The 26,721-nt window shown below is 39.4% G+C and overlaps 1 protein-coding gene across 1 annotated transcript in view; it reads right to left on the bottom strand.

Annotated features, from left to right (window-relative positions):
- Positions 1 to 21,572, bottom strand: part of RCAN2 (regulator of calcineurin 2) — a 77,076-nt gene extending 55,504 nt beyond the window's left edge. Inside the window, exon 1 of the mRNA XM_010079077.1 lies at positions 21,347 to 21,572. Within this exon, the coding sequence (XP_010077379.1) occupies positions 21,347 to 21,568 (222 nt within the window). The 5' untranslated portion in view covers positions 21,569 to 21,572. The remainder of the gene's footprint in view (positions 1 to 21,346) is intronic.
- Between the last annotated feature and the right edge of the window lie 5,149 nt (positions 21,573 to 26,721).

The raw sequence follows: 26,721 nt of genomic DNA, 5'->3' as shown, positions 1-26,721 counted from the left end.
CAGTATCTTCCCAAGCACTCTGGACAAGACAAATTGCAAATTTGCTGAAAGTGCAAATGATAGTAAAATAGATAGCAAAACAGAGGATATAGCCTTGAATTGCACCTTGGGAGGTCCCAATTGGACATTAGAGAAAAAATTCTTCACTTGGAGGGCAATGCAGCACAGATGCTGGGAGTTGAGTTTCATGGTTTTCAAGAGCTGACAAAAGAAGTCACAGATGACCTTATCTTGTGTTGGCAATAGTCCTACTTTGAGTAAAAGGTTGGACCAGGCAGCCTCCAGAGATCCCTTACAACAAATGTCTCCAACCTGCTGAAGATACAATGCAGGAATTTAACTGCGCACGACAGCAATGATAATTTGGGGAACACCCCTGGGAAAACCAAAGCATATATCAGTCCACTAAGTGGATGCACCAAATAAAATTCATGCCATTCTGCTCGGGTAAATGGATACTTATTACCACTCAAAAAGGAATTTGTTAGTTTCAGACCTTCTCATTGGAGAACCTTAGTTATTACCGGCATGAAGAAAAGCAAGGAGGTCTGCTTGCTTGTAGACTCAGAAAAAAAACTCAAGTAGAGAGAAGTCAAACTTTCAATATGGTAATAATAATACAATATACATTGCCTTGCCAAGAGCTTAGGAAAGAGTCCCTTGCTTTTGTCTGACAATTCTCTGTCCAGCTGACTCATTGACTGCCACCTAAACATCATTGCAAGTACATTTAAATACCTCACTACATTTACCCAAACTTTGAATTACAATGGAATTCATCACAGTGGCTTTGGAGTATACAAACCCATCTTTTTATCTAGTTGGCCAACAGCCTATTCCAGTATTCCCAACAGAAATAAGATGTAGACAGGTTTGAATTCCAGTTAGAGCAAATCGTTTTGCAAATAAAGCAATAACTTTTGCAGTAACAAGTTGTCTCTCTACATAAAAAACATTCAGTGACATCTGTTCTATACTTGTCAAAGTTTCCTGTACTTAATTTTAGTTGCCTAGACTGCTCCAGTAACTCACTTGTTTGAAGTCTGGCAAGAAGACTTTCTACTGGCTTGCTTAAAGTTACCTGACTTTTCTGCTAGTCCAAGAAAATAACAGTTCCATGTTAGAATTATTTTTCTGAAGTATTCACACACATGTTACATGCATATGTACATGCGACACAGAAAAAAAAGGAGAATAAAAAAAATAAACTGCTAGGAAGATTTACTATCTGCCCTTACAGACTCAGAATATAGAAAAAAGTAATCACACAGTTTACGTAAATATATTAAGCTAATTTCTTCTACACACATTAAAACAATTTTTTAAATACTACCTTAGAGCAGGAAGTTTGTAATTAAATTGTCTGGCTTCGCATTCTTTGAAAAGTCAAAGTTGTATAAACATGAAATAATATCCCCAAGATCACTTAAGATAGAGGGACATGAGTCACACCTACCCAGAAAAACATTCCTGGCATTACTAGGGCTTTATTATTCATTTTGGTTGTGTGTATTCCTCTAGGGTCTAGTATATTATATTAAGTGCTGCACTAGTGAGCATCAGTGTCCTGAAGTGCTGAAGATACAGTCTAAGCTACAGATGAAGAAAGTAAATCACCATGTGAAACAACGAAATAATCAGAAAATAAAAATAAGACATTAGCTTAGTATTTTTAACTTCCCAGCTGATAAACTATGAGAAAGCTTTTCTGTTGGTAAAACTCCTATTTAACATGCTAAGAGGGCATAAACTTCTGAAAGCTTCATGCAGCAGAGTACTGCTACCAAAGGAAAACTGTCATTCAGCATGAGCATGGGGATCAAACTTAGCGTCCAGTAGAGAGTTACACAAAAGCAAAAAATATCTTTTCCCACCCAAGTAACTACAGTTCACATCATATGAACTGCAAAAGACAGAATTTGACGTCAAGAACTTACATCCTTCTTTAAAAAAATGTTCTTATGTAGGAAGTAGTGCAGTGTCAATGGATTATTCATTGACAATCTGAAATGTTTCGGGTTGTTTTTTTTTTTTTTTAATTCCCAGGCCCAGGTACAAAACAGAGTAAGTTTATGAAACCATTTTCTCTACAGCATCAGTAAAGTTATTTATCCCAAACGCCACGCTCATCTAGAGATCTTTCATGTCACTCAGCACTAGAGTTCAATGAGCATGCAATGGGAAGAATTAAAAGTGGCAGAAATCTTTCAATACAGATAAGGAAAATCCAATAATCACATCAAAGAGAGCAGTCCCTCTGTTTGCAAGGACTGAAAAAAAATATTCTTTATGTTCAATGCATTTAAAACCACTGATTTATTCAAATATTTCAGAAAGCATTCTCTCTTCAGTACATTAATTCCCTTAAGTATCTCTATGCATCAGATAGCAAATGTATCCATTAGTTGCTAACTACCTCTGCTAAGTATTTCTGTGTGTATCTGGAGAACATCCCCCATGCCCTATAAAGATCAGAATATCAAAGATTTCTCCCCACCTCCCTAAACAGTCAAGTGGAGAGGATGCAAGCCATGTATTCTTACAAATAGAAGACACAAAGATAGAACTAGAATATTTGACCAAGTCATTTTTAACAGTCTCATTAACTGGCTGGGCTATGAACAGCACAAGTACTCAATCTTCCTGTTTTGTTCAAAACATACTGTAGATTTATTTAAATAATTTACTACTGCTTATTTTAGCTAATTCCACTCATCTAAGACAGGCTGCAACTTTATCCATCTTATGCATTACCTTGCTTTCCAAGTAATCCTATACACTTCAGCAGGGCTTTGGCAAATAAGACAACACAATATGCATAAGCATGGGTCAGATTTTAATCACCTTAATGCAACAGTATCTCTCATCCTTTTCTCTAAAAAAAAAAAGAAAAAGTCAGGGACTACCTGCAACAGCAAGGAATGTTAAGTGCCTTAAATAGTTCTCAATACATTTATCGTAACAACATCCCTGCTACAGTAGGTGGAACGGTAATGGAGCCTCCAAGACCTGTATAAAGCAGCCTCCTCAGGACAGAAGGATAAACCTCTGAACGCAGCTTGGGTCCCAAGTTCAAACAGGTCTGTAATCACTCGGTTATGCTTCATCTCCACAGCACTGATTCCAAAATATTCACTATGGATTTTCCACTTAATATGTATCTTGGATCATTTCCTTTGTAGGTAGAGGTACAAATATCCTTGTGTCAGCTGGTCTGAAAACAGAACTGGTAAAACCTACAGCTACATGGGTTAGTGAAGACAAATGCTGACAGGGAATAGAGCAGCATTAGGAGAGAAAAAAAAAAGACAAACTACCAAGAACAGAAAGAGATATCTAAAGGCTATTTTATATACGTAGTCTTGTTTTTTTTTTCAAATATTTTGAGGGTAGTTGAGAGAGTAAGAATACAGACAAAGAGCATAAGTGGAATTATATTTGAATGCAATATTATGATTTGAATTACTGGCATGTACCAAGTGGAGAATTTTCGGTACCAGTAAGAAGCAGTAGTGTAAAGAAAAAGTCCCATGTTTCCTTTCCAAGCTTTGAAAAGGTCCTCATCCCCACCTTCTGGTGAATCTATTTAGACAGATGAGAGATTCCAACTGTGAAAAGGAAAACATCCCAAAAGTTAGATAAAAGCTCACACTTAGAGTATCAATGTTGAGAAGGAGATAGTATCTTATTTTTGTGAGGGAATCTATCTTTTTCTTAGGCTGCACAGAACCTACTTAAAACACAGCAGTGTAGCCATGTTCACAGGGCAAGAAAGCAGAATAAATTTTAGCTTCCAGTTTCAAGGCGGGTAGAGCATTGACCTTTTTTGTTGTAAATAACATGCCCATCAGTGACACTTTCAGAAGTACAGGAAGACTGCAAAGCTAAATCTCCAGGAACAGGACCTGTATTTGCTCCAAGTGCTTTTTTTTTTTTTTTTTTTGTGCCTTAGGCTTCTTCTTTTGTAATTCAAGTTCTCATGCACTGATTCCCACCATCACTCCCCATGGGCTAGATTCTAAACCCTTCCAACACACTCCAGCCATCTTTTTCCAGGCATTGTCACACTTGTTTAAAAGAAACCAGCTACAAAATACCGGCTGCTAATCTGTTATCAGTAAGCTCTTTCATCAGAAGTTAGATAGCACAGCAGGAGACCCATATAGTCTTGAACAAATATGAAAGTGCAAGGTGCATATATAAGGAGAGATGAAACACTGGATATTTAAAACCTCATTAGGATTCTGAGCTCAGCAGACAATTAAGTGGTATTAAAAGCAATTTATTAATGTAGAGCACTGAGAAGCAATCTGTTTCCTGTGGTGGTTATATCAATACTTGCTTTTTGGAAGACTGCCTTCAGCATCGCAGAGCACTTAAACTTCAGTTGCATAAAATGTTCTGTTCAGACATTGCAGATAATTCCTACTCGGCTTCAGTTCAACTGCAATGTACAAATCGGCAGTGTTCTAATTCAGAGTTTGAGTGGCTGTACCAACCATGTGAATTTTTACGTAACTCAAGTTTCATGTATCCATCTCATGGTAACACCAATAATACAAACAGTCTTTTAAAAAATAGATTCTCTTCTAGAAGTATGTTCTAGTTAAAGTAATTTGAAAATCAGAACCTAGATCATGAAATAATAGACAGTATATACACGCAGCAGGACCCTCTGATTTTATCATCTGCAAGAAGATAGACCTTGATCCCAAGGAAAGCAAACAGCAAGAGGAAAATCAAAGGTAAAGGAACTGTATGAATTCCCAGTTCAGATGCTTTCTCTGATCTTCTGACTGAGTAGGCAGGCATCCATCTCCAGTATTTAGAAGGCAGCCATGATGAGAACTCCAGAGGTTTTTCTGTTTGGTTAAAATGGGTTTCAGTAGAAAACCTCAGGTAATCAAGAACCAAATTATTTGTATGGAAAACAATACTAGTTTCATTATCATTCAACGACGGAAGATTCAAATGGAATTTTAAAGACAGACTGTGTGCTCCTTTGTACTGAAGTCAAAGCAGGAAAAACAGCCTCAAGTTCTGTGAAAGAATAAAAAGAGATGGAAAATATACCTTCGTTTTTGTATCCCAAGCACATACCTTCACAGCACTTCTGTATTAGGGTTTCAGTGACCCCATTTTTGGGTTAAAGGCTTCCAAATGTTTTGCTTTTGTCCTTACAAGGAAGGAAAAACACTCTGGAATATTAAGTGTTTTGACAGATGCAAATAAAGCTGTGTAGGAAATACAGGAGTTTTGATGGTGTCATTCCAAGGTTTTCAACTATTATTTTTCTCTGTAGACACTATATTTTCTACTGTGATTTGGAAGATCAGGTAACAAGAAGAAAGTGTTTATAAACTTCTCTCAACTCCTATTTCTGACTTACCTGCACTTTCAAGTTCAACCCATTACTGCTAACCACATGTGGGTACAGACACTAACAAAGCACCTTCAGCACATCTCTGGCATTGATATCCATCAAGACTGAAGTCATACATACATTGCCTTTGCATTCTGCTTTCAGCTATGTTGAGTCTCCGGAGCACCCCTTGATTTACAGGAGGGTCTCATAAGGTGAGAAGGTACAGACAACCTTTGATTTTGCACAACTCTTCTAAATGTGTTATTTGTCCTTCACCAGATGTTTCCGAACAGGGTGGGCAGAGCAGGGTGCTGGTCACAGCAACCATCGACAGCCCTGGCCACAGAAAGCAATGGAAACGGGTCCAGCTCTAGCCAGGGAGTCAGGAAGAGAAAGAGATGAGACCAGAGCCAAAACCAGAAGTCCAAGGCTACAATGTGCATCCAAGGACAAGACTAAGACAGGCAGACCTATGCAATTGTTCAGGCCAGGAATGAAGGCCTCATGCTGAGCTTAAGTGGAGCTCCTGGACCTCCAGCAGAAGGTCAGGCTGGTCACAGCCTGTTGGTGCACTTGGGGCCCTGATGCAAACTGCCATGTGCTGCCCAAATTTATGCTATTAAGTGATAACTAAATTATTTTAGGGAAACGGTTAACTCTTAGCTTCTGAAGTTGCTACTGAGAATGATTTCTAGGACCCTCACAAACTATGCCTTGAAAGTTTGTCCTCAGCCAAAAGCATGTCATGGACTGTTTTAACAACTCAGTTGAAAATATTATTTCACATTATAGTGCTGGAACCCTTGCCAGAACATTATGTCATCTACAGCAGCAACACAGCCTAAGACTATAGCATTAGATATTACACTTTCATGCTTATTGGGATTGAATTTCTTCTCAGCAGATACTCGCTGACATTCAGTTGAGTGTCCCACAGCAATACATCTTTCAGGTTTTAAAGAAAACTATGACAAGCAAGACAAAACAGAAGTTTCTCTTTAAAACCAAATTACTAAATAGGCTATAAACAACTCTAGGGTCTAGATAAACTGTACTCCTCTGGTTTGCTCCTTCTCTCAGCTTTTTTACTAAATTGGGTACAGCCAACTATTTATACCACCTTACCTGGAAGCACTGCTGGTATGTTTGCCAAAGACAAGAGAACCTATTTTACCAGGTTTGCAAGCAAGCACAATAAAGAAATTATTTCAGTCTCACTTCCTAGGTATTTACAGGATACCATAGATGGAATATAACAAGTGGAATGAAGAAAGAGTTCAGAAATGTAAAAAGTTGAAAAGATAAAAAAGTATATGGCTAGAAGCTGAGTTGCAGACAATAAGCCACAATACACCGCAAAAATTAAGATCTAGGTTCATCATAAGCAAAAGAACATTGACAGTAATAATAATTACTTTATAAAACTATTTTGCAGGGTTGAAACAGAAGTCAAATACACTTAGGGTAAACACTGTTGTTCATATTGCAAGAAAAGGGCAAGAATTAAAAATTCTATTTTTCACTTAATGTTCCAATGGGCAGGGTATTTAAAACTACATCCCTTAACATCTGTTATCTTTCCTCCTTCCCACAGCTGAAGAGCTATGTGGTACATGAAGGAGTCAGCAGATGGCACCCATGGCACTTGATACAATCGGAGCACACATGTTCTGATGTCCTTTGCACACACAGTAGATGATTCACAGAAAGCACAGCTTTTTTCTGTACCAGCCAGGATTTTCCTTTATACAGTGTAAATAGCCTAAGTGGGTATAAATTAAGTTTATCTTCACTATCAAGGTGACTTGCTGCATGATTTTTAGGTACAAGGAGAGATCAGAAAAAATTGAAACAGTGCTTTTTGCTTTCATAATCTTAATCTCAAATTCTACAATATTGGTGTTTTTATCCAGTTTTCAGAGGTGATGCATCTCTGAGAATCCCAGTTTCAAATACACTCCTTCACTCCACCCTACACACACCTAAGAAATGACCTCAAGAAAAAAAGGAAAAAACCCACCACATACAGATGGTGATTCAGGTGTACCATAAAGCTCAAAAACACAGAAGGCATTAATGAAAATCTAAAGCTTTCCTAAAAATCAATATCACAGAACACTGACACAACCCATGTTTTATAGGTCTGGGGTTAATAGCAGTCCATACGCTGCAAGAACACGGGTAAAGGATAGCTGAAGGCCCTTCAAAAGCAAAGTAAGGAAGGGAGGGTTATTAAGTGCTAATGCAGAAGTAAAAGAAAAAGCAAGGTAGGTACCAAATATTTCAAGATCAGCCTATCCAGAAACTGTATACCGCATATTTGTGGTACATATAAACCACACAAAATCCTAAAACAGTCACTGTCCTCACATGACTTTCAGCTTATGAAAAACTTCCGGAGAATCCAGTGTCTGTTAATGTTTGTGTCCAGACTCCCCCGCCGCCACACCCCCAGATATGCTGCCAGAAAGCAGTTGGTCTGTTTTTCACATTGGACTAATTCTTATTCGAAGTTCAGATCTGTGAAACACCTACTAACATGAAAGAAAAAAAAAAAAGAGAGAAAGAATGGGCTGGAAAAATACAGGATTGTACTGGGAATGGAAGACACGAGTTTCAGAAAAATCTCATCTTCTTTTGTCATGTATTCAGTAAACGTATTGCTAAGGCATACATCCATCTCTTTCTGGTTTAAGACTCTGACAAATATCCGATAAGAATTTAATTCTCAGTCCTGAAGTAAATACATGAAGTGCAGAGACATAGTTTGGACAAGCTATTTTAAACTGTTGTTTTCATTGTCACTACCTAACGTCAATCTGATCATACATTTTAGACCAACAGAAAGACTATAGTGCAGTAGGGTTTTGAATAGATAATCTGAACTGTGATTCAGTAAGTGGCAGCTCCACACAAATTTCTCAAAATTTAAGTACATACACAGGACACACTGCGTCTGCTATATGTAGGTCATAAAACAGCAGGGAGTCAGAAAAACTTCAGTTTCAAAACTAAGGGTGACAGATCTAAGACAATCAGTAATCAATAAAACAATTCTTTGGGACAGACTTATTAAAAGGTATAAGCTTTTTTTAAATCATTTGAAACTGGAATATAAAAAAGGAAGAGAGATTATCTTCCTCAGAAGCACTCCTGTACCATTCGTGGTGAGTGCTCATGGAAGCAGCTCTATCACAGAGCACACAGCAGGTATAATGGACACTACATGTAAAGAAATATCTGGAATGAACTGGTCATAGTAACAAGGCAGATTTGTAGCTACAGATACAAAAGATAAGTGGATTTACAGAAGGACGTGGGAAGAAAGGACAGCGTAACACTATTCTGTGATATATTTCTGCAGTTCCTGTTAACAGCAGCAGACTTTAAAGGAATTTGGAACCGTCCATAACCAAAACCTTTAAGTTAGATGGTGAGAAGCAGCCACGCACATTTATTCAGAGGAACAGGATTACTAGCAGATAAGAACAGAATGGGTCTAGAAGTTATTCATTTAAGGATATATCATTATATAACCTGAATTTTGTCTTTGCTTGTTAAGCAGACATTCTTGGGAGAATCCACCCAAAAGGTTTGCAAAGGCAAGAAAGCAAAAGCAACCAGTATCAAAAGAAAGTAAACTTGCTAATGTATATTAAAAACATTTGATATTGCATAGGAGCTAGTCTCTGGATCAGGGCCTGTCCCGTGTCAGTGCTCTCGGTCTGTACATGGCCCTGTCCCAGGAACTGAAGGAAAACCAAATGAAAATAACTCCTGTTTCCAAACTGGCGGAAGGCTGGTCTATAAAGCCCTGAGGCTTGATCACACACAATCTCAGCCATGTGAAATACCCATTCTCTTCACTTCAACACTGGTGGTATTTCAGCCTGAGTGAACTGACTGCATTTTCAGTTGGGATACCACAGTGTATCATGGCTTTTAGAAGTCAGCCCCACAGTACTGTGAAGGAAGCCGGTACCATCAGGGCATCTGGTGCTACCTCCCTAGTCCGATCCCTAGGTTTCCCTTAGCAGAGTCTCAAGCATGAAAATTAAAATTAATAATAATAATTTATTAAATAGTACAGCAGCAGGGACAGCTGGAGCTGGGTGCCTCCAGAGAGGGACCCCGAGCTCTGGGTCAATTATACCCTTACAGACTATTCACCCGCCCCTCACGTGCTGTTCACGCGACTTTTGGTGCAATCGTGACTTTTGGTTTGGAGTCTTCTAACACCACACTGGATTCTTTCTCTGTCTCTGGGAAGGTCATAAATTGTTCTTATCTTGATGAGTTACACCTGCTGTTCATGGTTGTAGCCTTGAAGCCTCTACATCATCTAGACAGTGGGTTTTTTGGCAGAATATGAGAAACTGCAAAAGTCCCAGACCTAGAACAAAAGGTTCCAGACTTAGGATAAATGCTTAGCCATAACCACAACTTCAGTGTGTTATTTACATTATTCTCACACTAAAAAACCCCAAAACACAGCACAATGTACCAGCTACTAAAAGGAAAAACATACCTCAGTGGAAATCTACGGCTTGCGGCCTCAGGCTTCAGCAAATCTAGCTACTCACTAAGGCTAAGTAAATAGCATACAAAATCACACAACCTTACAACTCTAAATGTTTCATTCTATTTAAAGCTTACTACTTGCGCTAAACAGCTAATACTTGTTAACAGTGCCTACCAGCCCGTTATTGAGGCCTTAAACAGGGGCCAGCTACCTTAGCCAGGGGCTGGTACCTCATTTCCTCAGCATCTTCTGAAGTTTTTTGTTTTGTTCTTCCCTTGTAAGCCAGCCACACACTGGAAACACGGGGATGAAACTAGCAGGTTTCTCCCCAGTACTAGTTCCAGTAACATTAAATGCAAAATTTCTAAGTGATTGCATGCCGCAGTCTTAGAACGTTGTTATGCTTTTTAGACTACCTGCAAAACCAATTAAAGACAACACATACTGATGTGAATCCACCCTGCTGCAGTGTAATAGACGCCTTCACTACTCTCTTGCCAGTGACACTGTAATTTCTTTTTCCCATCCTACTGTCATCTTAACTTCCAGCTCATTAGTCTCTATCACATGGAAAAAGTTTCTCTTTTCCCTCTGAGACATATACATTACATCTACCATATTTGCAATAACTGTGCTTCTGTATTAAGTTTCAAAGCCCAGTACAAAAGTCATGTAATTTAAGCAGGGTAAAGTATCCATAAAATGCAATTAAATTAGAGCAAAAGAACCTACAGTTAAAAGTAATCACATTAAAGCAATATAAAAAAAGTACAAGATACATTATTTTTAAAACCATTCACACACTCATGCTACACAGGAAACTAAGAATTTGAACAAACGCCTCAACTGACAGAACCCTATTTATCTGGCACAGAAAGAAATGTGTTCAAATGCACAGAAGTAACTGATAATTCATTTCACCTTGATTCAACTCTGCACGTGATCTCTTACCTTTGTGCTCAAATCCGTTGTGGAATTTGTCTTAACCAATGCCACAATCTTAAAGCTGCTCTCTCTCTCCTCTCCAACCTGTATTACCTCAAATCACCTTCCAGTATCCCTCTTTTTCTAAGACTACATTACTTTTCAAGCATTATTTTTTTTTCTAACTCTACTAAGCATTGATTTATTAATTACATTACACTCTGGTGCAGTGTTCCTAATGTATATTTTGTATGAAAACTTTGAGAAATTCCCTTAAGTAACTGGCAGAGTTGTAAATTTACTGTTTTGAATGTGACTAGGCCAGAACGTAGCTTCTGTAAATGCAATGTCTTTATGTGTTGGTAATGAAGGCTGACCTTCATTTAGAAGTCTTTTCCTTGGGCCAGAAAACTGATATCAGAACTTGTGGATGGATTAGGACCTCTGATGGTATGAAAATAAGGAACAGCTGCTGGCCTAACCACATTAGAATGGCTTTACTGCACTTTCGATTACTATCAGCTAGAAAAACAGTATTTTTCTTGACTTCAGAATGACAGCTTGCTGGAGGCAGAAGGGCAAAACTCTGTTTGATTGTTAGCTGATAAGAGCTACTTAGTGGAACAAACCAAAGACTTTTCTATAAACTACACAAAGACCGCTTTTTCCTGGGAAAGATGTAGCTCTTGCTTGTGTCAGGGCTGACTTCTTGCTTTAATATGCACTGTGACAACATAAAAGTTTCAATTAGATAAAAGGAAAGTTAATTACAAGTGTGACCTGGTGTCTACCTTCTTGGCTTTATATTGCTTTACAGAAACATGCTACATCTTAGATTGACAGACAAGAAAAATGAAAAAAATCACAAAAAAATGAAACGAAAAAAAAGGGAGTAACAGTGGTCAAGAATAGCAAGTAACAGCAGTTACAATAAATCCAACCCTCTCAAACTTGGTAAATATGAAATAGCACAAAACTGCATGAAGCGATTACTGCAAGTTTCTCTTGCTTATCGTCCCAGAAAGCAACATATCCTGCTATCATCCCGGAAAAAAAAGGCTCAGTATTCCATGTATATGCAGTTAAACTCTCAAATATTTTCAAGTAGGATAATCAGAAGGGAAAAAAACATCACCAACAAAACTTCTCTGTTTGCAGAAGTCCTTGGTTGAACTCCATGTCCCAGCTAACACTGGTAACGAGTTCAGAGGAAAGGCATACCAGCCTCAGTGTTCCAGGCCAGATCTCGACTTCCTCAAAGATCAAATGACATTTTAGTCCAGGAATTTATTTCAACCTATTGCAGGAGACAGACAACTGCAAAGTGGAATCTTAATCTACATTTGTACAGTGTTTAGGGACATCTGAATCAGACATACCCACAATGTCCATTGTGCTAGAGAAAGCAGTAATTAACAGAATGACTCTTTACTGACTTACAGATAAGACTTTGCAATTCCCTCTGGCTCTCAGAACCTATGTTTTCTCATGTGGCAACAGAAGGTCCTCATAAACCTTGGCACGGACTTACCAACATCTTTGTTAAAATGCCTCATTATTCAAAACTCTGTATAACTGATAGGAAAAAGATATTCCTGTACAAAAAAAAAAAAAAAAAAAAATTGAAGTACTTACCCTGAATGGTCCTTTCCCAGGAAAGATTTCCCACCCACCCTGGTTCCTTGAGATAACTCGTTCCCTCTAGACTGTAGAGTAGAGCATGACCACAGAAAGCCAATACTAGAAGAATTTTTCCATAGTTGCTCTTAAGGAGAAAAGTACATTTCCAAATTTAAAAAGCAGACAGTAAGTGCTGTCTTGTGTGTTCTGGAAAGTACATTAATCAGTTTATTTTTGTAATTTACAAACGACTAGTATAGCTAGATGCTTCAAAGCACTACTCCAAATTTCAGCTGCAGTAAATACAGGCCTACCTTTAACCCAGTTGGTCTTTTGCCAGTCACGTTCTCCCATCAAAACAAGGGCATTTGTACTACCAAGCACTCTGCTCATGGATGGGAAAATAAGTCCCAGTACTGCATAAATTATTAGACAGCATCCACATTATAGACTACTGCATTTCAGACCCAGAAATACTTCTTACTTTTTCTTGGTTGGCTGAGATTTTTTGCTGTTAAAAAAAAACCCCACAACATATTTTCAGAGCAGGAATCGAGGATTGACTGAATCAAGGAGTATTTGGAGCTTGTAATTCCTGGATAATGGTGGCCAAGCACATCTTCAGCTTGCATGGGATGAAGTGGGCATACACGCAGATTCAACTTGTCCATACTGTTACAATTGCACCATCTCAGTATGCCCTTTGGGTTTCTTCAAAGGCTATCAAATCATAAAGCTTACGCATTTCTCCAGAAAGATAGAAGAATACTGAAGCCTTTCAGCAACAGCCAGAACTACTTAAGAGGAAAGACAGAAGGAATGCCTACATCAGACTGGACTAACAACTCCTTACAATTCCATTAGAAATTCTGCAGATCCTCAGAAAATTAGTGTCAGACCCTATACACATACATAAATACATGAGCTGCCCTAAGTACCCTCAGCAAGTTGTCTTGTTAACGGCAACAAAAGCAGCCTTAAATGATCTCCTTATATATTATATGTATTAAAATTCTGAATACGCAAACCAAACCCAAACTAATTCATTCTCTTCCCCCACACCAGAATGAACACTCAATAGATCTCAAATATCAGCGAAGGTTAACTTCACTACTGCCCGCTCTCCAGCAACAGCCCAGTACCTTACTGTTACTGTGACACTCCTAAGGAATTCCAGACACTCCTGTCCTTTGTGGATCTTACGCCAGATAGTTCATATGATACAGTATGTCCAACTCCATGAAGTGACTGGTTTTGTTATCTGAGCTCCTCAATATAACTCACAACTGACCTGTGAGTAAAGCACAGAAACAACAGCTACACAGAGGAGCTGCCAGACCAGCATCCCACTCCATGTGTCAATACACAGTTGACTAGCAAGGTCCAGCAGCTATACCATAGAAAGTAATACCATAGAAAGTAAACGAAGGTAAGTTTACAAAAGACAAATATCAACAGCTCTTTTAGGTCGCAGCAAGGACTCCTATAGTGGGGTGGGAAAAGTTGGGACTATCACTCCAGCAGTTAGGGGGCACCTCAGATGCAGAGCATGGAAGTTCAAAGGTGTTTTCAGCTGAAATAATGTATTGCACTGGTGTGGTTCCCAGAGAAAGTATCTGAAATGAGGTATAGAATAAATGCCATGGAAAATGAATTTTTCAGATTGCCTACTTCTCAGGGTAAGAACAGCCTCCTATAGCTATATTTTTGTGCCTCTGTGACTACATAAAAAAGTAGTTCTTAAATGTCTGGAAACCACCACCCAGGGAAGAGTGCAAGATAGGATTCCCAGAGGGCAGCCATTATTTGTAAGTGCTGAAGGACACTGCTCCTGCAGCCTTTCTTTGCAAGCTCTCTGCAGCTAATAAAATAAAAGCACATATACAGCATATGGTAAAGAAACATTTCATTTTTTACAGAATTACAGGGAATAACATTCATTCAATTTATAAAGCAGCAAAAGACAAAGTAGGCAGACATTCCAACAGCACAAGGCACAATGTGCTTCAAGTGGCAGTTTCTGATAATGTTATCGTATCAACGCACAACAACCTTAAAAGGTAGAAAAAATGAAAGTAAAACAAAGCAGCAGCAAGTGTACCAGTAAGGCAGAATGAAGCCTGCATTCCTTTCCAGCCTTGGAGCAATGACTTCATCTTTGTTAGGGTGACCTTCCACTCAATCCAGGCTTGAATACTAATATTAGACTAAAAAGAAGTGTGCCACCCTCTAAATGTAACAATGACTCAACACCTAGAGGCTTCAGTGATGTAATATGACCAAAGAGGTTCTGACTTCACAGTCTAGATTTTTAAAAATTAAGTCGAAAGGAAAAGATCCTCCCCTGCAGAAATAAAGCCTGCATCCTAGAGCATCTTCTTGAACTAGCCTGTAGGAAAAGGGAACCAAGGAAATATTTCACAAATAGCAGCAGACACACCGGCTCCACTTTGTTTAAAAGTAGCACTGAACAGACACATTTCAATTATACGCCTCAAGAGTCAAAGCCTGGGTAGAAAGTTTCAGTTCCAGAATTAACATATAAAAGTTAAAGACAGCAGACCACTGAACAGTCCGGCGTCTTTTACTGCACCTTAAAAATAACAACAGCAGCCTGAAGATGATGTTGAGAAAGCTGAGTGCAAGTACAAAGGAAAAAAACCTTTCCAAGTAAGGCTATAGGGTTCTCTTAAAGGATCATCCTTGGGCAAATATTCCAGCACTCACTTGAGGTAGCCCGAAACTATTTTGCAAGGCCCAAGCTCAATAACACATCTTAAAAAACAAAACCTCAAAGGAAGCCCTAACCTAGGCTTCTGTAGTAAAAACAAGCAGTCATCCAATATATGAAAATAAAGTTGTAATATGAATGAATCCTTCATGAAAATATAACTGTTTTCATAATAAAGTCCTTCCATTAAAGTAGGATTATCTTTTCCATTGTCTTGTTAGTTCAACTTCTCCTCCCTTCCCCAGCACACCTCCATTAAGCTCACAGTTCAGGAAATGCATTTTTAATCACCTTCATTCCCCAGTCTCGCATCCACACACTAACCCTCCACATCAGAAGAATTAGCACACACTCCAACGTATGTTCACAGAAACACAGACGGATGGAGGCTGGGGGGGACCTCTGGAGGTCATCTGGTCCAACCTCCCCTGCTCAAGCAGGGCCACCCAGACCAGCCACCCAGGACTACATCCAGACAGCTTTTGAATATCTCCTGTGTCCCGTCACTGGGCACCACTGAAAAAAGCCTGGCTCTGTCTTCTTTGCACCCTCCCTTCAGTTGTCAACATACACTGATAAGATCCCCCTGAGCCTTCCCCTTCTCCAAGTTGCAGAGTCCCAGCTCTCTCAGCCTTTCTTCACAGGAGAGATGCTCCAGTCCCTTCACCATTTTAGTGGCCCTCCACTGGACTCTCTCCAGTATGTCCATGTCTTCCTTGTACTGGAAAATCCAGAACTGGACACATGTTTGGTCACTATTTTCTCATGCAGAAATAGTAATAGCTTCTATTGATTTGAACTACACTGGCAGAAAAAAGCACTTAATGGACTTTGGCTATCATTTCCTAGGCAGCTCCACTGTAACTGAAATGCTCAGAAACTGATTAACCATTCTTCATCTGAAATGTAACTATCAAGTTTAAAGTGCTCCTTTAAGCTCCTTCAAGTTAAGGTGCTCCTTCCAATTTGAGCCAAAATAGTGGAAAAAAAAGAGCACACAGCCGCTAAACAGCTTGAGGAAACACATCCTTCCCTCATGTAAGCATACTCTAATAGTGACAACTTTGTGTAAGCATCTCCTGAGGCATTACAGTATCTGAAGAAGCCATCTTAAAGAGACAAAGATGCTTCATTTTGACAGTGTGCTTACCAGTTTCAGCCTGAAGGAAATTACAGTCCCATTACAGAAAGGATGGTTTTACAAAACAGTGATATATGCACAACAAAAATACAACAAAAAGGTTACTAACCGGAAAGCCTGAGGGCTACGTGAAGCAATTAACTGTTAAAACACACACATATCTACCCTTAGGAGTCACCAGGGTCACACCTCTTGGCTCTCCACCACAATCATTTTATCAGGAAAGATAAAGGGAGTAACACCTCCCATTCAGTCACACTGTCAGCCAAAAATAACAGTCTCAGTTTTGCCTTATCTTGCTCACGTAAGTCATCCCATCAGTTTTTCCAAGAGATGTGGCAAATCCCAGGGTTTAGGAGTAATTTTATTTTTTGCTTCTTTACAGTCAGACTTCCATGACCCAAACAAGTCAGTGCTGTACACTCCAAAACAACAAAAAATTCTGCCCTTACCATCAACAGGTAGGTTAAACAAACAAATTCCCAAAACAAATGATCAGAACACAGGACAGAGATGGGGACACAGCTGAATGTGATGCCATCTTTGCAACAGGCCTGTTGGGTAATCTACTTCTCTATGCCTTGATTCTTCCTTAAAAACCAAAGGGCTCACTATTTTCTAAAGTGTAAAGAAGGTACGATTTAATTTTCTGTACGAAGGAGTAGGCTGTCCATGATAGGAGTGGAGATAAGGAAAAACACCTCCCTTCAGTTGTAGCAAGCTGTTAGCGCAGTGAAGCTGCTAAGCCATCCTGTGCAAATCCTTAAACGCCTGTATTATCCACCCAGCTCTCCTTCACATTCTTCTGACCTAAGTAGAGATTTATTTCCAAGAACACAGGTCTGAAAGGTAGGGAAAAATGTTCTGACCAGACGCCCTGTTACTGTAGCAAAGTCAGATACATGTCGCTAGTACTAATCTATCTTCTCCCTGTCTTCTGCCAGCGTTTAAGATCAGGCAGTCACTCCTGAGCAGCCTCCTTTAAGCCAGATAGCAACTCTGGTCTTGAGATCCCAGGGCCGACAAGTCTTCAGACTCACTCTGTGTTGAGACCTGAGGGTGCCCCAGGAGAAAACTGAAGCCTGGCCCGATACAGTTTCTTTGTCTGTAAGGACATGGCCTTCAGCAGCAAGAATTCCTCATCTTCAGAAAATGAAGGCCCAAACTCAGGTGCTCTATAGGTGCCATCATCACTCTGAAGAGGCAACACAGAATCCTAAGAGGCACTGTGAGCCACAGGGTATGTCTGATACAGGACGCAGTAAGAACAGACAAAGCAAATCAGCTTATCCACAGTGCAGGTGTATGCGCAGCTAAGTGTTCCCTCAAGGTTGCTGCAAGCCCGTACCTGGGCACAAACTAGAATTTACCCTCTCTCTGATACAAAGTACTTAAAAGCAAACGCCTTAAATATTTTTGGTTTAATTAGAAGGCATTTAAAACCTATCTTTAGTGAGTATATTGCTTAGATATTTGTGTGCTAGAAGTTTGAACTTGACAGTTCAGCCTCTTAGACACTTTATGTAACTTTAAGCTGTCAGCATGAATTCTTTACATTAATACTGTTGTATGCCAGAGCCACTTAGATGTTTATGTATTTAAATATTATTTAAGCAGCAAGTTCACACATCAAATTGAAACTACCATTTACAATGACAAGTTTCTCTAGCTTTCTTTACTAGCTAACTTGTAACTTCCAAACCAATCATACCTCCATTTTCCTCCTAAAAGCATAGGTAAAGGTCAAAGATCCACTGCAAAAACTTTAGTTTCTGTAGAATGGATAAACAATGAAATGACTGTAAATATAACCATTAATGTAGTTATGTTCTTTAAAATGTTTAGTGTACTACTTACATATACAGTAGATCAATATATAATTGGCGATATGATTGTTAGCAGCATTTATTAGTTGTGATTGTGAGAGATTTTAAACTTCAGCTTTGCAACTTGACAATATTTCATATTGAATTCCTGTCTGCTCTTATCCTGCAGCAACAGCTAATAATAGAAAGGATTACGGGTATTAAGCAACTGGGAACCCAAGTACATGTTCTACAGGAATAATAAAAATCATAATCAGCTCCCCAGGTCCTTGGATTTAATAAAAAAACTGAAGGTAATCCCAATCGGTTAAATATAGACTTACGGGAGTAACTACTTACCTGCAAACAGAGCTGTTCAATCCATGTCACTGGCAGGTAGTTTACAGACATGCACATGGAACAGAATATCGACCGCCACAACCCAGCTGCTATTCTTAAGAAACATCCTTAAGTCCTGCAAGTCTTTGGGGATTGCTATCCCACATACTTATATAATCTCCCATTCCATTTCCTAACTAAGCCTTCAGCTAAATACTAGAATACAGCTCTCAAAAGGGAAAGCTCAGGAACAAGTGGGGATAGAATCTCTGCAGGATGAAGAGAGATTCTCTAGTTCTTAGAATCATAGAATGGTTTGGGTCGGAAAGGACCTTAAACATCACCCAGTTCCACGCCCTGCCATGGGCAGGGACACCTCCCACCAGCCCAGGTTGCTCAAAGCCTCATCCAGCCTGGCCTTGAACCCCTCCAGGGATGGGGCATCCACAGCTTCTCTGGGCAACCTGGGCCACTGCCTCACCACCCTCACAGGAAAAAACTTCCTCCTAATATCCAATCTAAATCTACCCTCTTTCAGATTACACCCGTTACGCCTCATCCTGTCACTACACTCCCTGATCAAGAGTTCCCCCCATCTCTCCTGTAGCCCCCTTTCAGCACTGGAAGCTGCTCCAAGGTCTCCCCAGAGCCTTCTCTTCTCCAGGCTGAACAACCCCAACTCTCTCAGCCTGTCCTCATACAGGAGGTGCTCCAGCCCTCTGATCATCTTCATGGCCCTCTTCTGGACTCACTCTTACAGGTCCACGTCCTTCCTGTGCTGAGGACTACAGAGCTGGATGCAGTACTCCAGGTGGGGTCTCACAAGAGAGGAGTAGAGGGGGAAAAATCACCTCCCTCAGCCTGCTGGTCACACTTCTTTTGATGCAGCCCAGGACATAGCTGTTTTTCTGGACTGCAAGCATACATTGCCAGCTCATGTTGAGCTTCTCGTCAACCAACACCCCCAAGTACTTCTCCTCAGGGCTGCTCTCAATCCATTCTCCGCCCAGCCTGTATTTGTGCTTGGGATTGCCCCAACCCACATGCAGGACCTTGCACTTGGCCTTGTTGAACTTCATGAGGTTGGCATGGGCCCACCTCTCTAGCATGTCAAGGTCCCTCTGGATGCCATCCCTTCCTCCCAGCATGCCGACTGCACCACACAGCTTGGTGTCATCAGCAAACTTGCTGAAGGTGCACTCGATCCCACTGTCCATGTCTCCCACAAAGATGTCAAACAGTGTTGGTCCCATTACAGACCCCTGTGGAACACCACTCATCCCGGTCTCCACCTGGACATTGAGCCGTTGACCACAAGTATTTGACCACGAACATCCAGCCAATGCCTAGGTTTAGGCAGGCTTCTGTTTTCTTCCTTTAAAACTGGGCTTTCAGACCCCTTCAACTTTAGTGAAGTTCACTATCAGATAGTTATAAAATTGCACAAAATTACACTACATAAATTCAAGATGCCTATTAGCAAAATAACTTAAATACAATAAAATGGTGCACTGTTTTCCAAGATTGCAATTTAGTGTGTAGGAATTTTTATTTATATTAAACATGACCATTTTGTTTAGTGCTGTGGTATGACTTTTTATTTTCTTTTATCTGTATTACTCAAACATACACAAGACATCATTAGGGAAGACAAAGACGTCCAAAAAATTAAGCCCAAAGAATTCCACTTGTGCAGCCTCAACAGATACTTTCAGTACCTTTAACAGGAAGCCTGTATCTTTAGTCTTGCTTTATTTCCCCTTCATCTGGTAATTCCCCCACTAAAGACTCTTTGTCCATCCTGGCCAGCTTTGGTCCCAATGAATCTCCAGTTTTATCTGGATACCTCATCAGTCAGTTCCAGCCAAAACCCACTGTACCACTGCTGGCTTGTTTCTGAATTGAGAATTCTGGACAAGACAGTCAAGTAGCTTCAGATATGCCTATAACAATAGGGCTAGACTAATTTCATCAGACAATAAAGCCCCAAGCTACCAGCTTTACATTCCTGACATCTCCATCAGAAAGAATACTAGGCTAAGAAACAGGAACTGAACACATCCTGCAAAAGTTGATTTTTTTTTTAATTTTAAGAGGATATTGTTTTCGACATTCTGTCTTAGACTAACCACAGAGTTAAAAATATTCTCAGAGTTCCTCTTATCTTTGTTCTCACTATAATTTCTTTTAGATTCTTCAGATAAAATAGTACTTCAGATAACTGAAAACATTTGAGACCTTATCACTCTCTACAACTACCTGAAAGGAGGTTGTAGCAAGGTGGGTGTCAGTCTCTTTTTCCAAGTAACAAGGAACAGAATGAGAGGAAATGGCCTCAAGTTGGGCCAGGGGAGGTTTAGATATTAGGAAAAATTTCTTCACTGAAAGGGTTATCAAGTATTGGAACAGGCTGCCCAGGGAAGCAGCTGAGTCACCATCATTTAAGGTATTTAAGAGACCTGAAGACTGGTGCTCAGGGACATGGTTTAGCAGTGGACTTGTCAGTGTCAGGTTAATGACTGGACTGGCCTTTTTCAACCTAAAGGCAGCCTCCCATCACAGTGGTACATGATCAGTAAGTGGGAGAAACTATCACATGTTTAACTTGGCCACCTCCATCACGACTGCAACTAGGGTGGCTATGTAGACGTACACCTGCATTTCACTATTCTGCAAATCTGAACACAAGAAAAACACTTTTGTTCACCATAGTTGACAAAAAGGCTTTTAAGTTCTTGAAATAAACATCATGGCAGAGTGTTGTCACCTTAGAAAGAAGTCGTATTTGTAATCCAGTTTCTTTGTTCGAGACATTAATCTGTTTCATTGAAACTGCAACAGACACAATTGAAATGTACATTGAAATTGTACATTGAAAATATGGAAACTGGCACTGTACCTTACTATCCTCATCTTCAAACACAGACTGGTGAACATTACAAGCAAAGAGAGAATTCGGGAGGTCGTTGAAGTCAATTATTTCATGAAAATCCTCCTCTGCAAAACATCTCTTTAAATCGTTGTCTCCATTTAGAGAGTAGAGTAAGAACTGTCCTCCATCCTCCAGGATGCAGCCGTAGTGACCAAAGCCTCGCATTCCAAAGTATAAGTCTCCCCTCATCCCTGGCAGCATGGAGAAGAGAAACACAGTTACACTACACTTCGAAAAATATCACATACACAAGTTAACCCAGAAACTCTTAGTTTGAGGGCTTAATTTGTAGAAAGTATATTTAATACTATCTCAAGGCAACAATTGACCTCTGAAACAGATCACTAAGACTAGTTTCACCAAGGCTTAAATGGGCTTTAGTTTCATTTATTAGCACAGAAAAGACCTAACCATATCAGCAAATGCAACCAGAAGGAAGGCGTTATTTAAGTGGCCCTTGCCCTAAAAAAAAAAATATTAGGTTGTATTTGGGTTTGAGAGCCATGTTTGTTACTGGCAAGGCAGGCTGGTGCTTCTGAGCTTGCAGTTGGCTTAGAAAGTGTAATGCACTGGATAAGAAGAAAATGAAAATAACTTTGAAAATTATACCAGGCATCAACTCAAAGGAAAAAAAAAATGAAAAAAAAAAAAAAAGACCCTTTTGGAAAGTAGCATGAACACAGAATCATCAAAAAACAGTACAACTAAGACACATCACTATTACAAACAATAAAACCAAGTTTTTCTACAGTTTAAGGACAGAATGTACCCTATTTTTCCATGCCCATTAGCAATTTCTTTGTTTGCATCTTAATCACATTACGAAGCAAATAAAGTAAAGGGAAGGGTGGACTCAAGTTGATTCCCAGCACCTTTTAGGAAAATCCTGCTAACTTTGGAGTCTTTACCCCAGACCCATCAGAGTAGAAAGACAAGTTTAAGACCTGCTGAAGGACACAGGAGTAACAGGCCTATATATCAAACAGTATCCCTACTGTTGATACAAGAATAAACTTGATACCATCCAGGTAAAGGTCCAATTAATTATCAGTGTGTTCATTAGTATAAATGCAGGTATTTATCACGGCTAGTGTAGACAGTCTTTAGTACAGGTGTATTAGACACCAACCTATAACCTCTATAGAGCTTCAGTAAGCTGACTAGAAGCTATGGAGATGAATAACTATTTTATATTTTTGTTTCTCTCAATAACAATATGCAATCACTGGCTGCTTTTCCTCCTCGTAACATAAGGAGTTAGAGAGTTACATAAACAGCGTGCTCATCTGTTTCAGATTTGCCCTTGCTCTATTGCGTACTTACTATTCTCTATAAACAGTTGTAAATATTACTTCAAATACACTATTCAGGACTAGTGTCCAAAACTAAACCCTATGGGCTTATTACACTTAATCTCAGTAAAGCAAAGCTAAATTACAGAGCTAATTTGCTGTGCCTGTGACTTTCATACAACCTCACTTCTGCTGCAGCCCTGAAGTGATATTTGGCCGATGACAGAAAACATCATTCCGTAACCTTGTGTTATGGAAACGTCAGCAATTGTTATTGCAGAAGTCTCAGGGCTAATGACAGAAGTCATCAGGAAAACATATTAACGTCATGCTCAAAAGTATCAGTTTGGAACCCTGAGAACACACTTACTACACTCAAATCACAGGATGGTGACAGATTTATCAGCCAGTATTAACCAGAACAACTATGGTTGGAAGGGACCTGCAGAGGTCATCTAGTCCGAACCACAAGGTCAGAGCAGGATAACGCAGGACCTTGTCCAGAATCTAGTCCGAACCACAAGGTCAGAGCAGGGTAACACAGGACCTTGTCCAGCGGTCAATGCTGTACAGCAATACCACTCATAGTCAATATAACGGCCTGCAGAGAGCTGGTGGGTCACAGGATCTGAACTGTCCTCCTTTTCCAGGTGCTAAAATATGTTACACATCTAAAACCAGAATAGTTTCCTAGTCCTTTATTCCATGCATGTAATTTATAAGGGAGCAGTTTAAAACAAACAAGGGTGCAGTGCTGTAAGGAAGCAGGTATAATTTGACAGCCTCAGGCAAATTACCTCTTTTTAGTCTAAAAACCTGTCCTCAGGCTGGCGCCCTATGAAATACATGCTAGTATTTCCACTAACTCCGTCTGACATTAGAACAACTATCTCCAACTAATTTCAGTTTAGGAATTTAATTCCAACTGCAAAAAAAAAAGGCCTGAACAAACGACAGAGGAGCTGTTTAGAACTTCAACAGCATATATTAGTGTGTGTGAACTCCATATCACAGCAATATTGCCTCTGGTATTTTAACCAACTCACTCAAGCCTGGTATTACTTTACATTTCAGTGTAAACATACACAGGTAAGTACTATAAAGAAGTCTTCAAAGCAGCCACTACTGGGGAAGAAACAAGTTCAGAATGTGTCACCTCTAGCAGAAAACAGTAACAAATCATCCACTCCAAATGTAATCATCTCTAAATGTGTTTGCCATCAGGTCTAGCCTGTGTCAAGACTAAATTCATATCTTTTAAGTTTACGAAAATAAAACTTCAAGCCTGGTATGTTACAAAAATATAACTTACATGGGAGAGCAGACTTTTGCCAGTGAGTATGAAGTATTTCATTCACAACAGTCAAACTACTTGCAGTCTGTGAAGATACTGAGTATTTTATAGTCACACTGGGTAAAATCCTTCTTCCCCCAAAAGCATTAAGCTAGAAGAGTACACTCAGTGGAGGAGGATGTTTCAAAGCCAACTTTACACAACACACTCCAGAGGATAAAGACGATACAAGCTGATACTCAAGAGTCGTAGGAATTTGGATTATGAATTAACACTCAGAAAGCATTCTAGTGAGAAGAGGTGAGATTAGACAGAACTGAGAGTAGTGAAGTTTAAGATTTACAACAATGTCCCAGGAGATAACGAAACAGGAATCTGCTGGCTGAATGGAACGCAGAGCCAGAGAGGCAATACAGTATATTGATTTGTTTTCCATACACATCTCCAATTCTATTAGCCAATTTCTTAATCTTTACTTTTTAGTCTAATAAATAAGCTTCACTTTCACTGTGAAGTATGACAGTAATGTTAAAGATAACTTCATGGCAGCTAACAGGTTTCATACATCCTGTTCCTCAATGCCTAACAAAGCTATTAGGGTGTGCAGAGAAGTAAATAATCTCTATATTATCAACAGAAATCAGAAAAGTCTACAGGTTTCTTTACTAAACTGGGAGAGCCATATCATAAAGTGCTAAATAGGAAAGGAAGCTTTTGAGTTAAGAATTGGGCAAAACCACTATGACAATCAACAAAACAGAACAGGATTTTAAGTCACAACCATGAAGTTCAGGTTTTTAACCATCTTAGTCAGCAGTAAGGAAATGAGCATACACTACAGTAGGTGAATCTACAATACATGCTTCAAAGTTCCATCCGAGACTAGAAATTAATAAATACTCTTACATTATGTGTCAGTAGTTTTGCTCTTTACCAAGAAAAACTTGGTCCTTTTTTCAGTCGATTCCTGAGACAGTTTTGCTCAGTGGGACGTCAGCATTGGCCAAATCTTCTAAAGAAAGTCACTGTCTCGCATGCCTTTTGACCATCTCTTCTTCAAGACTTGTAGGTAGGTGTACGCACACACACATGCCTCTTCTACCCTTAAGATACACCCAGAATTCTGATCAGTGTTCCCTCCACTAGCAAGGCAACGTACCATACCCTGATCATTAAACCCTCTGACCAATTTAAGATGGGGCCCGCACAGTTAAGAACATCTGTACAGAATAACTCGTTTCACAAATTTTACTTTGCTATACAAGGGCCATGTACAGCATAACATTAAAATAGAAATCTCACTAAGAGACATTTACGTTCCCCAAGAGAAATAAACTGCCTACGAGCCTGAACTCAATAATAATCAGACGGGAAAAACATACTTGAATCAACATTTCTTAGTACACTTCAAACCCTTGGGCTGCTAAGTTCAGACTGACTGGACAAACTAGCACTCCTGCCAAAAGATGCAATAATCTGTCATCCAACATGGGCCTCTTGCTCCCAACACCACTTTACAGAGGCAGTCCCCACGCTACCTTCTGTAGTGGAGAAAGTGTCTCCTGCTCCAATTCATGGCACACCTGCACAAACAGATTCAGTTAAAGGAAAAAAAAACAGGCCTAAGGAAAAAAGTTTGGGTTTAACTCCATTAGGTAGATAACTGAGCTGATTCATTTTATAGCTGCATAAATGTTAGTAGCAACCAGAAAAAAAGTCAGCAAAGGTTTCTGGGAACGGACAGGTGACAGCAAAGGTTAGGATTGTACTTTTCAGCAGCTAATCTACTTCAAGCATTCAGGAAATTATAGTCCGAGTTTTCAAAGCTCCAGTGAGCTTCACAATAAGTCACCATATCAGACTTTTTTTCAGCCAGTCATGAGCTGGAATTCTTGATTTTTTTCTGCATTATTTATAATCTTAGACATATACAAAAGAAATTATAACTACATGTCCTTATTATAACCATCAAACACCTTAAGGCTCAGGCGTTTTGGTGGTGGCAGTGGTGTTTTGTGGCTTCTTTGAATTTACTTACCCACTTCAGACAGTTCTCTGTCCAAAAAAATGTTCTCTTTCCAATCCTTCTACTAATTTAGAACAAAAGAATTTACATTTCAAATCCCTTAAAACAATTAATTCTAAATGATGTATAGTCCATGAATTGGATTGCCATATAAAATAAATGCAATTAAAAGTCATCTTTTATGTAACTATAATACAATCACTAGATCACATTCCCATCTATATTAAAGCTTCTTTCCACAGCTTCTGACAAAATAAGCTAGCTTCTCCCCTCTTATGGTTCTTTTTACATTATTAAAAAAACATTGAAAGACATCCACATAAGGGTAAACCCTACTCATCTTGGTTTCAAAATGTAATGAGTTCAAAGCGAGTTGTGCATTTGCTTCTCCCTCCCCAAATCAGGAAATTTTTCAAATACTTAAGATACCAAGAGTTGTCATACAAAATTCCAAAAGAAGTGGCAACATCATAAAAAAAAAATACAGCATCTCTAAGGCATCATCGAGCATCAATACTGATGCTAAATTCAGTTCCCAAGATCTCGACTGGAACCACTCTAATAAATACCATAGCAGGACCGTTCCCTTTACAAGGCTGAGATACTGACACACAAACAAACCTGAGCCCAGGCTCACAAAGCCTCCAGCTAATGCTGATTCCTTGCCACATCCATTTATTCCCTTTTAATAAAGTTCACCCATATGTAATCCACGTCCCTATGTTATTTC

This window comes from Pterocles gutturalis, unplaced genomic scaffold, assembly GCF_000699245.1.
Source record: "Pterocles gutturalis isolate BGI_N339 unplaced genomic scaffold, ASM69924v1 scaffold7126, whole genome shotgun sequence".
In the NCBI taxonomy this organism is placed as follows: Eukaryota; Metazoa; Chordata; class Aves; order Pterocliformes; family Pteroclidae; genus Pterocles; species Pterocles gutturalis.
The sequence above is the reverse complement of the archived record's forward strand: the minus strand, read 5'-3'. Positions and strand labels throughout refer to the sequence as shown.